The sequence below is a fragment of the Scyliorhinus torazame genome, chromosome 1 (assembly GCF_047496885.1).
Source record: "Scyliorhinus torazame isolate Kashiwa2021f chromosome 1, sScyTor2.1, whole genome shotgun sequence".
Classification (NCBI taxonomy): Eukaryota; Metazoa; Chordata; class Chondrichthyes; order Carcharhiniformes; family Scyliorhinidae; genus Scyliorhinus; species Scyliorhinus torazame.
This window is the reverse complement of record NC_092707.1, coordinates 174,206,015-174,219,613: the sequence shown is the minus strand read 5'-3', so window position 1 is coordinate 174,219,613 and position 13,599 is coordinate 174,206,015. Positions and strand designations below refer to the sequence as shown.

General features: G+C 45.5%; 1 protein-coding gene across 2 annotated transcripts in view; it reads left to right on the top strand.

The window, feature by feature from the left end:
• The first annotated feature begins 359 nt into the window (after positions 1–359).
• Positions 360–13,599, top strand: part of LOC140417036 (kelch-like protein 31) — a 39,030-nt gene continuing 25,790 nt past the window's right edge. The window contains exons 1-2 of one of the 2 annotated variants that reach the window (XM_072501168.1): positions 360–502; positions 8,923–10,132. In XM_072501168.1, coding sequence (XP_072357269.1) covers positions 8,949–10,132 — 1,184 coding nt within the window. In that variant the 5' untranslated portion in view covers positions 360–502; positions 8,923–8,948. Of the gene's footprint in view, positions 503–1,793; positions 2,025–8,922; positions 10,133–13,599 lie in introns of those variants that run through there. The other variant, XM_072501169.1, reaches the window with a different exon arrangement.

Genomic DNA, 13,599 nt, shown 5'->3' with positions numbered 1-13,599 from the left:
TCTACGAAAATATTGAAGCTTTTCAAAATTTGTCCCCAGAAAGGGCTCAATTCAACCCCATAACCTAAAACACTGGAGGCACAAAATGAAAACCTGGACTGAAAGCATCCCTTCTCCCCTCAGGTTTTCGTGTCACTTTGTCTGACATGAGGGAGTAAGATGCATGTTGATGAAGTTAGATGAAGAGGGGACGGGAGGAGATTCCTCTGCGGGACATAAAAATACCAACATAGCTGGCGGGGGGGGGGGGGGGGGGGGATTGGCCTGCTTCTGTGCTGTAAATACTTTGTGATATGACTCAATTAATGATATAAACAGCCTCCGACCTTCATCGTACCAGAGTAAGCCCCCCCCCAACCGAGTCGAGTTTGAAACGTCAGTTCCTGCGTGTGGTTTTAGACAGTTTTGTAATCCAGCCCTCACTGCCTCGTTGCTGATCCAAGCCCTCCACACGAACCCGGAGTTCTTCCCTGAAACCATCTCTCAGTGACTCTCAGTTAAGGTACGGAATTCATAAAACGAAAGGGGCGGGAGGAGATTAGAATCTCTGCACACAATAATCCTGCCGTTCCCTTAGCCAGGAGTTACTGGAGTAAAATGTATTTTCTTTATTTGCAGGTGGGGGACGGTCTGCACTCGAAGCATTGATTAATACCGAATAAACCATAACAACATTTGTTTTCCAGCCGGTCAATTGTTAAAATAGATTGGGGGTGGTTGGGACGGAATGCTACTTCTTAAATAGAAGTCGAACCAAACGGCGAACGGATTTCTGGAATGTTACCGAATTTCTGAGATATTGTCATCTCAGAATAATAACCCGTTTTCCGTGTTTTTAAGGGGTCGTTTCTGTTCGCGTGGACTCCCCAAGTTCTCACTTGTTGGAGAGTCTGACATTGGACACTTGCAGTTGTCCAGTCGGCTCTGGTCATTTATAATACTTCACAGCACCAGATTCACATTGACAAGCGGGGAAACAACTTAAAACAAAAGTTTTTACCCATAATATTACTCGGGAGAAAACGGCAGCCTTGACGAATGCGATAAGAAATAACCAGTTTTCAATGTTGCGACCCATGGCAACTTTACTACCATTATTGGACAGAACTAAAACTGACTGTAGATCAGTCTCGTTTGGTTCGGGGTTTTTTTCTACTGCAAAGTAACTAGTGACCCCAACGTTGGTGTTTGATAAACAACTGCGCCTTACTCCCTGTTGCTATTTCTGTCCTTAGACACATGTGTGACTAACTGAGCAGCTGGGAGCCTCGACTTGGCTCGCGGATACCTTTCCAGAAATTAAGTATAATTAAAATGATATAACTTTCTTTCACCTTCACCCAAACAGGACGAGAATTAAAACTGTCCTCACTAAAGGGTTGCAGATTTAGAAGCTAAACTTGACAAAGAGTCATCTAGACTAGAAATGTTAGCGCCCTTTTCTCTCCACAGACCTGCTGAGATTGTCCAGTGTTTTCTGTTTTTGTTTCTAATCTAATAAATGTTAATTGTCGCCTTATTTGTAGGCAGGCATGTTTAGCAGGAAGTTAAATGTTGTGGGGGGTGGGTAATCTTTAACATTTCCTAGATTAAAAAAGTTAGGTTCAGGAAAAAAAACTGCTTTGGGTTCAATAGAGCCTGCATGTATATTTTCATCAGCCTCCAACTTTTTTTCATTGCCGGAAGCACTAGCACCCCCCACCCCATAGCTCTGATTGTATATGTCCTTTTTGTTCTAGTCAAAATGAATTCAGCTTCGCTTGATTGCTGACACACTGGAAATGCAGACATGGCATGGCGGAGGTTTCAATCGGTGTTAAGATAAGGCTTTTCAAAGGGACAGTGCCACAAAACCTTGACATGTTTGTTGATCGTCCAGGGATCTGCATTCATGCGGTTCTCTCCAAGAATGAATTGCATTTGTTTCCTTTTCCGTCTCCATTGGTTTCTCTCGGATTGACAGTAATCCATTCGTTATTCGTTTGCATTTCCCGAAGTTCGACAGATCCCCAGGCCACCTGACGGTCAGTTTACACAACGGACTCTAATCCGAGACGTACACATGTAATTTCTAAATAGTGTGTTGGTGTTCCAAAACTGAAAGTATTTAAAAACCTGGTTAATAAACCACGCGGCTCTCATTAATTAATATGCAGTGGCGAAGAATGGTCGAATATTATTTGTAACAAGTTGGAAAGTGATTGAAATGCGTTAAAGCAGCAAGGTGCCGGCTTTCCGGCCGTTTCACAGCGAAAAATGTAGGAGTATTTTTTTAAAAACTGGAGTTAAATCCCAGCCCAGAATGGCGCTTCATGTAATTCTCGGTAAGGGTCTCTGCCTTGTGCTCTTCCCCAGCACCGCCGCAGTTCTATATTCACACATTTTCGCTTGACGACATGTGAATATTTATAGATTTCGATGGAATGAAACCCGCCCTGTTGGTATTTTTACCGTTCTATTTTAATCAAGAGCTGGGGATCGATAGCAGCATGCTCAACTTTACAGAGATCCGGCCACCCTTAGACGGGATATGTGGCATATCCTTAACAAGAAAAAATAATTACCTCAGCTCGCTTTTGCAACCCCTTTCGATAAGTTCCCTTGAAAATCTTTACATACATTGGAATATGCAAACTGTTTCTGGCGGTTTATTGTGGCAGCGTTCCCGCGTGTTTTATGCTGGAAGGTTACTCTTCTCGAGGTTTCCACTTGCACATACAACATGGCTTAATTATTATAAATACTGCATGTGGGCCTTTTGTATTAAATAACTGACCGTCTGACGCGCGCTTGGTAGGTTTGGTTAATTCGCTGTGTCTCGATATACTGCAAGCTTTAGGTGCTCAACCCCGAGAATCCTTGGAGGGGATCGCACATTTCGGGCTCCATGGTGTTCGGTAACTGCCATCAATTATCCTGCCACATTTCCCATGGCTTCACAATGGTGCTGGAATTGTTTGCAGTCAGAAGGTCGTCCTTTGACTTCAGTGTGGTTATGCATCAAATGCATTGTTAAGCGGAGGGAACGAGAAAGGAGGGCCTCAAAACCAGAGGAGAAGCGGCAAGGGTTGATTCGGTGGAGCTTTGATGAGATTCAACCGCAAATTCGGCCTCGTGCTTCAACGCGGATCTTCTCCGACGACGGGTGGGGCTGTCAGTTTTGGTTGAGTTGCCATGGGTCTTTGCAGAGGATTGGTCAAAGGATTCTTTTTCTTGGAAGTGTCGCAGTTCCAAATAATCATGGGGTGCGCGGAAGGTCGTAGAAACCGGCCGTGGTGGTTTATTTTTCCTCCCATTCACGAAGGACAAAACGCGGGCGAGGAGTGAATGGGAATTCTAGGCCACACCGGCAGAAGTGACAAACGCGCTAGTATCAGGGGTTTCCTTTGCACAGTTATAATAATGTCTATTAGTGTCACAAGTACGCTTACAAATTCCCTAGTCGCCACACACCGGCACCTGTTCTGGTACACAGAGGGAGAATTCAGAATGTCCATTTCACCTAACAAACACGTCTTTTGGGACTTGTGGGAAGGAAACCGGAGCACCCGGAGGAAACCCACGCAGACACGGGGAGAACGTGCAGACTCCGCACAGGCAGTGACCCAAGCTGCAAATCTTACCTGATCCCTGGCGCAGTGAAGCAAACTTGCTAACCACTGTGCTACCATGCCACCACCTTCAGATTTTGACGTCTTTTGTCTGGTGACCGGCTGGTGAATGCAGAAATTAGGTCATTCCATTTTCTTGGGCAGCTTTCTCATCAAGGTCAGGGTGAGTGAGCATTGACGTTTAGCTGCTGACTGGAAAATCCAGGCCTTTTCCTGTTGTAGCTAAATTCAGTCATTTCTCTGCCCAGTGATATTTTGGCAAACTTCTTTCAAATTAAGGGGTTCAAGTGAGCTACCTTAAAGAGTTCAAATATTAGTGCTCTTGTAAAATGCAGTTATCCACAATTTAATCTTGCTGTCTTAAGTTTAATTGTTTAGTTAAGTTAAAAGTTTAATGATTACAAGAGATCCCACACACTTGCAGTGAAGTAATGGAATAAATTACAATTGGCTTTTTTAACGGTTTTGTTAATTCATTATAAGTTAAATACAGATGAGGAAGACCATTCACTCTGCCTTACATCATCTAAGCAGAAGAGTCCTATGATCTCTCCATTCTGCACCCAATTGCTGCTTAAATGATTCCAATATTTTGCTTCTACTATTCCATCTAGCCTTCCCATTACAAATTGTGAATATTGTTTGTTTGATATTTCTCCTATGTTTCAGATGTGATTTAGATTGAAAATTTTCCAGATTTTCCATACCATGTCCTATCTAATATATTTCTGTAACATCATCAGAGCTGCCTCCTCAAAGGCTCTAAAATCCAAGTTTCCCTCTTCTTTCCTCACAACTCAAACTATTGACACTAAGGATCCAACTTTTGCCTACAGTACTTGAATCCAGCTGGCTCAAAGACTACCTTGGACACAATATTCAGGAAGTGGTTTACCAGAGCACTGTACAATTACAGCATAGCTTCCTCTGACTTGCACTCTACTGTTTTGACATTGTCGTTCAGCATTCACTTTGTTCTGATAACCCTGTTCCCCAGAGGTCAGGCAGTAAATGTATTGCACATGTCTTTCAACATCATCCCTATCTCCATCACTTTCATGGAGAATATCAGTCATTCATTTTCTTTCATTGCACAGTTCTTCACACTTCTGTGCAACAATTTAATCTGCCTTTATTCTGCTCACTTAGCTATTTTATCCAATTCATTTTGTGTTTTCCAAATGACTATTTGGAAATTGCACATGTGCAGTTGGTAATTTTTCTTCCATGGATTTTGGATGTACAATTTCCTAATATGCACTCGTAGTATGCTCAGTTGTGTGAAGGGGACTTCCAAAGTAAAATTTTACCTATGCCTCTGTATATAAAGGTGGATGACTTGAGTTCTGATATGTTCTGTGCTTGACTAAACATTTTGCGGCTTTTGAAATTGGCCAACATAAATGTAGCCTTTATATAGCCCCACAATATAATCCCATGGTAAACATCCAGTTAGCAAATGAAAAAGCAAATGCTCCTTTTATCTGTATAGTGCAACTAAAGTAAATGATAAATATCACAACCTCGTACAAGTTGACTGTTAAGATACTTCAGATAGCGACAAGGATAGAGGATTGTGTCCCGGGGGTGGTCCACGAGGATCAAATTGGGTTCGTTAAGGGGAGACAGCTGAACACGAATATACGGAGGCTGCTAGGGGTGATGATGATGCCCCCGCCGGAGGGGGAGGCGGAGATAGTGGTGGCGATGGACGCTGAGAAAGCATTTGACAGAGTGGAGTGGGACTACCTATGGGAAGTGTTGAAGAGATTTAGTTTTGGAGAGGGATTTATTGGATGGGTACAGCTGCTATATAGGGCCCCGGTGGCAAGTGTGATCACGAACAGGCAGAGGTCCGACTACTTCCGTCTTTATAGAGGGACAAGACAGGGGTCTCCGTTACTGTTTGCATTGGCAATTGAGCCGCTGGCCATAGCACTGAGGGGCTCTAGGAAGTGGAGGGGAGTACTCAGGGGAGGAGAAGAACACCGGGTATCATTGTATGCAGATGATCTATTGCTGTATGTTGCGGACCCAGTGGAGGGGATGCCTGAGATAATGTGGACACTCAGGGAGTTTGGGGAATTTTTGGGGTACAAATTGAATATGGGGAAGAGTGAGTTGTTTGTGGTGCATCCGGGGCAGCAGAGCAGGGGAATAGATGATTTACCGCTGAGGAGGGTAACAAGAGATTTCCGGTACTTAGGGATCCAGATAGCCAGGAACTGGGGAACCCTACATAGGCTTAATTTAACACGATTGGTGGAACAGATGGAGAAGGATTTTAAGAGATGGGACATGGTGTCCCTGTCACTGGTGGGCAGGGTGCAGGCGGTCAAAATGGTAGTCCTCCCGAGACGGTGATGGTTACGAGGGCTTTTTTCAAAAATATTGAGAAGAGTGTTATGAGCTTTGTGTGGGATGGGAAGACCCCGAGAGTGAGGAGGGGGTTTTTGCAGCGTAGCACGGATAGGGGGGGACTGGCACTGCCGAGCTTAAGTGATTATTATTGGGCCGCCAATATCTCAATGGTGTGTAAGTGGATGGGAGAAGGGGAGGGAGCGGCGTGGAAGAGACTGGAAATGGCGTCCTGTAAAGGAACCAGCCTACAAGCACTGGCGACGGCGCCGTTGCCGTTCTCCCCGAAGAAATACACCACAAGTCCAGTGGTGGTGGCAACGCTGAAAATTTGGGGGCAGTGGAGACGGCATAAGGGAATGACGGGTGCCTCGGTGCGATCCCCGATCAGGAATAATCATAGGTTTGTCCCGGGGAGAATGGATGGGGGATTTAGAACATGGCAGAGAGCAGGGATTGTGCAACTGAGGGATCTGTTCCTAGACGGGACGTTTGTGAGTCTGGGAGCGCTGACGGAAAAATACGGGTTGCCCCAGGGGAATGCATTTCGGTATATGCAATTGAGGGCTTTTGTGAGGCAACAGGTGAGGGAATTTCCGCAGCTCCCGACGCAGGAGATTCAGGATAGAGTGATTTCGGGGACATGGGTGGGGGATGGCAGGGTGTCAGATATATACAGGGAAATGAGAGACGAGGGGGAGATCATGGTGGATGAGCTGAAGGGAAAATGGGAAGAAGAGCTGGGGGAAGAGATCGAAGAGGGGCTGTGGGCAGATGCCCTACGCAGGGTAAACTCTTCGTCCTCGTGTGCCAGGCTTAGCCTGATACAATTCAAGGTCTTGCACAGGGCGCACATGACCGGAGCAAGGCTCAGTAAATTTTTCGGGGTAGAGGATAGGTGCGGGAGATGCGCGAGAAGCCCAGCGAACCACACCCACATGTTTTGGTCATGCTCGGCACTGCATGTGTACTGGGTGGGGGTGGCAAATGTGCTTTCGAAGGTGGTGGGGGTCCGGGTCGAGCCAAGCTGGGGGTTGGCTATATTCGGGGTTGCAGAAGAGCCGGGAGTGCAGGAGGCGAGAGAGGCTGATGTTTTGGCCTTTGCGTCCCTAGTAGCCCGGCGAAGGATATTGTTAACGTGGAAGGAAGCTAAACCCCCGGGCGTGGAGGCCTGGATAAACGACATGGCAGGATTTATAAAACTGGAACGGATAAAGTTCGCACTAAGAGGTTCGGCTCAAGGGTTCACCAGGTGGTGGCAGCCGTTCATTGACTATCTCGCAGAACGATAAAGGAACTGGGAAAGTAGCAGCAACAACCCAGGGGGGGAGGGGGGGGGAAGGGCTCGGGTGGGTCCTCAGGGGTGTTTTTGTATGGATATTTTTACTTGGATATGTATATTGACTTGTTTGACTTTATTATTTGGGAGAGTTAATATTTTGTTACGGCAGTTGCCATTTAGTTTATATATTATTTATTTATTTGTTAAAAACGGTCACTATTATTTATTTATATTGTTTTATTGCTGTAAAAGGGGAAAACATTTTTGTACTGTTTTGTTTGGCCGAAAATTTTTTGAATAAAATACATTTAAAAAAAAAAGATACTTCAGATAGTGAACTGATAATGAACAAAATGCATGACAAAATTATGACTCCTAACTCTTTTTGGAAGGTCTAATGCAGGTAGGGAATATACAGTGAATGGTAGAACCCTCAAGAGTATTGAAAGTCAAAGAGATCTAGGAGTACAGGTCCACAGGTCATTGAAAGGGGCAACACAGGTGGAGAAGGTAATCAAGAAGGCATACGGCATGCTTGCCTTCATTGGCCGGGGCATTGAGTATAAGAATTGGCAAGTCATGTTGCAGCTGTATAGAACCTTAGTTAGGCCACACTTGGAGTATAGTGTCCAATTCTGGTCGCCACACTACCAGAAGGATGTGGAGGCTTTAGAGAGGGTGCAGAAGAGATTTACCAGAATGTTGCCTGGTATGGAGGGCATTAGCTATGAGGAGCGGTTGAATAAACTCGGTTTGTTCTCACTGGAACGAAGGAGGTTGAGGGGAGACCTGATAGTGGTATACAAAATTATGAGGGGCATAGACAGAGTGGATAGTCAGAGGCTTTTCCCCAGGGTAGAGGGGTTAATTACTAGGGGGCATAGGTTTAAGGTGAGAGGGGCAAGGTTTAGAGTAGATGTACGAGGCAAGTTTTTTACGCAGAGGGTAGTGGGTGCCTGGAACTCGCTACCGGAGGAGGTAGTGGAAGCAGGGACGATAGGGACATTTAAGGGGCATCTTGACAAATATATGAATAGGATGGGAATAGAAGGATACGGACCCAGAAGTGTAGAAGATTGTAGTTTAGTCGGGCAGCATGGTCGGCACGGGCTTGGAGGGCCGAAGGGCCTGTTCCTGTGCTGTACATTTCTTTGTTCTTTGTTCTTTGTTCTTCCAGCATTTGCTATGAAAAGGTTGTCGTCCCTTTCTTGAACATGGAAACTTGTGGAACAAAGAATTTAGCTTTGACAATTCAAGTATCCAAGTGTATAATTGCAATATTTAATAAAATCCTAATTTGTTTTTTAAATTTAGAGTACCCAATTAATTTTTTCCAATTAAGGGGCAATTTAGCGTGGCCAATCCACCTACGCTGCACATCTTTGGGTTGTGAGGGCGAAACCCACGCAGACACAGGGAGAATGTGCAAACTCCACACGGACAGTGACCCAGTACCGGGATCAAATCTGGGACCTCGGCGCCGTGAGGCAGCAGGGCTAACCCACTGCGCCACCGTGTTGCCCCTAAAATCCTAATTTTGATTAGGACGGATTTTAATTCAGAAAATAAATACTAGATGTGGGTTACTTCAAATTATTTGAAAACGTTTGTTAGAAGGGGTGGAATTGTGAAATACGGATAAAATTAAAATGATTGAATTTCTACTTTTAGATCAGATTGTGTCAGTAAAACACACAATGGCACCAAAGAAGAAAAACACCAAGAAAAACAAGACTGAAAAGAATGAATTACCAAAAATAATTGAGGACGCAACAACCATTGACATCGATGAGTTGAACCACCTTAACACTCTCTATGATAGTGGATCAAATGGGTTTCGATGCACAGCCACAGAAGTCTCCAATCCCAATCATGGCGCCATTCTCTTGGAGGAAATCAGCAGAATGCGCCAGGAGAGACTCTTTTTCGATCTCACACTATCCACTAAAAATAAATCCTTTGATGTCCATAAAGTGGTGATGTCTGCTTGTAGTGATTATTTCCGTAACATGTTGAAGAAAGATCCATCCATTCAATGCGTAGATGTTAATGATGCGTCACCTTTGGGTTTGACCACCGCCTTAACCTATGCCTACACGGGGAAACTAAGCTTGTCTCTTTATACCATTGGATGCACCATTGCCACTGCCAGCCAATTCCAGATGTCTACCTTGATTAATATATGCACTGACTTCCTCATTCAAGAAATCAATGTGGAAAACTGCATGTACATCTCGAACATAGCTGGGACATATGGGCTGAACCAGGCTAAAGAGTCAGCAAAGAAGTTCATCAGTGAAAATTTCTTGGAGTTTTCAGAAAATGATCAATTCATGAAACTGACTTATGATCAAATAAGTGATTTGTTAATGGATGACAGCCTACAACTGCCCTCTGAGCTCACTGCTTTCCAAATTGCTATGAAATGGTTGCAATTTGACCCAAAGAGGGTGAAACATGCAGCTGATCTATTGAGTAATATCAGGTTTGGTACCATTTCAGCTCATGATCTAGTCAGTCATGTTCAACCTATCCCATGTATGATGCAAGATCCAGATTGCCATCGACTCCTAGTTAACGCCATGAACTACCACCTCCTGCCTCATCAACAGAACTCTATGCAGTCTAGAAGAACAAAGCTCAGGGGAGGACAGAAGGTCCTGCTGACTGTAGGTGGTCGACCAGCTTTAACTGAGAAGGCTTTGAGCAGAGAAATTCTATACAGAGATCCTGAAAATGGATGGAACAAACTTGCAGAAATGCCAGCCAAAAGCTTCAATCAATGTGTAGTGGTGATGGATGGCTTTTTATACGTGGCTGGCGGCGAGGATCAGAATGATGCCCGAAACCAGGCTAAACATGCCGTCAGCAGTTTAAACAGGTAACCTAGACCAATTGTTCTGTGGGATGTATTAGTGTATACTGACTTCAAACTCATAAAAATTAGCTCTGCGGATTATTCGAGAACTATTTTTGTTTATCCGGGATATGTCCTAGTTTTTACAATAAAAGGACTTGCGGTTTATTTAGTGCTCTTTATGTCCTCAGGACATTCCAAAATGTGTCACAGCCAATTTAGTACTTTGAAGCATAGTCACATTTGTGACATGATCAAACATTGCAGCCAATTTTATGCACAATAAGATGACATCAACAGCAATGAAATAGATGATCGGATTATCCGTTACTAATCACATTATAATCAAGTTTTAGTGTCAAAAACACTCTGGCGGTGATAAAATCTTGTTCAAATGTTTTCTTCATATCTCTGAAATCCCATTTAATCTATAATTCAGACTTGGTCCTTATTTCTGTTCGGGGAATTCTGGCATTTTGTGACAATGCTTTGCCACCTGGATTTGATTAAAGGCAAAAAAAAGTACTGCTTCTCCTTGAAAGTGCCTCAAGTGAAACCAGTTTAAGATTCCTCAGTCCGAGCAGCTTGAGAGCACTTCCAAATTTATCTGTCTCGGTTGGATAAGCTTTCTTCGTTTCCAGCCAGGCTATTATATAATGTTCCTTATAGAGGCCAGTGAGGGGCTGGTACATTCACAGTTGAATAGTCCTGACAAATTAACATCCTCTTGCTTTCTGCAGTTACGATGCCATTATTGAATTATTCACGATGCAGAGCACCCCATGTCCTAAGTAAAAGAGGATGTGCAATGGGTATGGGCGAAACATTGGCACATTAATCTTTATCCAAGTGATATATTTTTTCCATTCCTACAGCTTCTATACTGCATGAATCTACACTTTTAGATCAGCCTAGTCCAGGCTTCAACCTGTGAAACCCCACTATGCAGCCCCTGGAGCCAGTTTTCAAAATGCTGGTCAAATAAGTTTGAATGGAAGATTCTGCATGGAACTGCTCCTCCAATCACAGGCCATTTATCTCCCGCTTTATGGGACAGAAGCAATCCGTGATTTGAGGAGCTGCGTCAGTGAGTTCAGGCCCAGGAAGCATAGCCCAGGGAGCGAAGCTGCCAGGGAGTGTGTCCAAGGGAGTGGACGTATTGAGGATCATCGCCCAGGGAATGATGGTGGCGAGGAGCATGGCTGAGGGAGCAATGATGCCAAGGAGCATGGCCCACAGAGCAAAGGTCCTGGGGAGTGTGGCCGAGGGAGAGAAGGTGTCAGAAAGTGTGGTCCAGGGAGTGGATGTACCCTGGGCCACATACCGAGGACCATGGCCCAGGGAGCGAAGGTACCAAGGAGCATGGCCTAGGGAGCAATAGTGCCAAGGAGTGTGGCCCACGGAGCAAAGGCGCCAAGGAGCATGGCCCAGGGAGTAGAAATGCCAGGGAGCATGGCCCAAGGACCATAGTGCCGGTAGTATGGTGCACGGAACAAAGGTGCCAAGGAGCATGGTCCAGGAAGCATTGGTGCCAGCGAGCATTGCCAAGAGAGCAAAATACAGCATAGTGTGGCTCAGTCGACCAGAGTGTGCCCAGGTGGGGCGGAGCTTGAGGCTGCCAAAGTGGGGCTCGGGTGGGAAAATGTTTGAAGTGTGCCTCCTACAACCTTGCCCAGTGAAGCAGTTGAGGCTCCTTCTTTAAACGTTTTTAAGAAAAAGATAGATGCCTTTCTAAAGAATAAAGGGATTCGGGGATATGGTGTAAGGGCCGGAGAGTGGAGCTGAGTCCACAAAGATCAGCCATGATCTCATTAAATGGCGGAGCAGGCTCGAGGGGCCAGATGGCCTACTCCTGTTCCTAGTTCTTATGTTCTTATGTAACATGAAAAAGTTGGACAAGGGACTTCTGGTGATGCCGTGTGAAAGCAAGTTGCACGTAAGGTATCTCCCTGTTTTCAATCACTTGTACCCGTTTTTTCAGGGATTTTGGTGTCTGGATCCAGTTAGTCGATTTAGAGAATATTTTCCCGACGGAGGCATGTCGAAAACATCGACGAAGAAGCCCTATGCGAAGAAACCTCATCGAAAGAACCTGAAGGAGGAAAGATAACTGCCAAGTCCATTACATTAGACACGCTGGCTGTGGTGATGGCGCAGGAGCTGGAAACAAATGGCAAGCAGATGGACAAGCAGTTTGAGCGGCAGGGCAAGGAATAAAGAAATAATTTCAAACCACTGTCGAGGAGGCACTGGGCCCAATTCGCGAGCAGCTAGGAAAGACCTCCAAGGTGGTGAAAGCACAAGGTGAGACCTTGAAGGATGTGGAGGAGGCCTTATCGCAGCATGAGGGATGGTTTATCTCATTGGAAGTGCAGTTGCTGCCTGTTGGCGGAGAGCAACAAGGGCCTGGTTAAAAGTGGAGGACCTTGAGAACAGGTTGAGGCAGTTGTATCTCAGAGATGGTTTCTCGGCTGGTGGGAGGTGATGAGTTGTTCGCCCCCCCAGAGTTGGATAGAGTTATCGGGCGTGCCGGCAGAAGCCATGGTTGAATAAGCCACCCCGGGCGGTGATTATCCATTTTCACAGCTACCAGCGGAAGGAGAGGGTCTTGGAATCTGCGAGTGACCCAACACCTGAGTAATGAGCGTGCAGAAAGAAACCATAGTTTGACCTGTTGTCCACAGGCTGGGCGGTGCACCAGCTGAGGCGCTTAAAGGAGGTGGTGTATGAATATGGGGAGAAGTCTAGCCGCCTTTTAGCTCACTAGTAAAGTTGACAGGAAGCTTCTCGGGAGATTATGCAGATGACGGAGTGAGGGGGTAGGTTGCTGTCCACCCAGAGAAAGTAAATGGAGTGTTTCCAAACTTTTATGAAGGGCTTTATAGGTCGGAGCTTCCAGAGGACGAGTATGGGATGGCAGAGTTATTAAAAAGTTTGGAGGGGCAGCATGGTGGCGCAGTGGATAGCACTGCTGCCTCACAGCACCGAGGTCCCAGCTTCGATTCCGGCTCTGGGTCACTGTCCATGTGGAGTTTGCACATTCTCCCCGTGTTCGCATGGGTTACGTCCCCACAACCCAAAGATGTGCAGCATAGGTGGATTGGCCACGCTAAATTGCTCTTAATTGGAAAAAATGAATTGGACACTCTTAATTTTAAAAAAAGGTTTGGAGTTTCTCCAGGTGGGGGAGGAATTGCAGAGGAGCTGGAAGCGTGTTGGGGCTTCAGGAGGACCGAACAGCTTTAGAAAAGATGCAGATCGGGAAAGCACCGGGGATGGGTTCCCGGTAGAATTTTATAAGAAGTTTGCGGATCAGTTGGCCCCCGTTGGTGGTGGGATGTTTATCGATTCACTGGTATGGGGATCTCTCCCGGAGACTGTGGACAGGAGTCCATCTCCCTATTCCTGAAGAAGGATAAGGACCCCACAAAGTGCGGGTCGTACCACCCAATTTTGCTGCTCAATGTAAATGCAAAGCTTTTGGCTAAGGT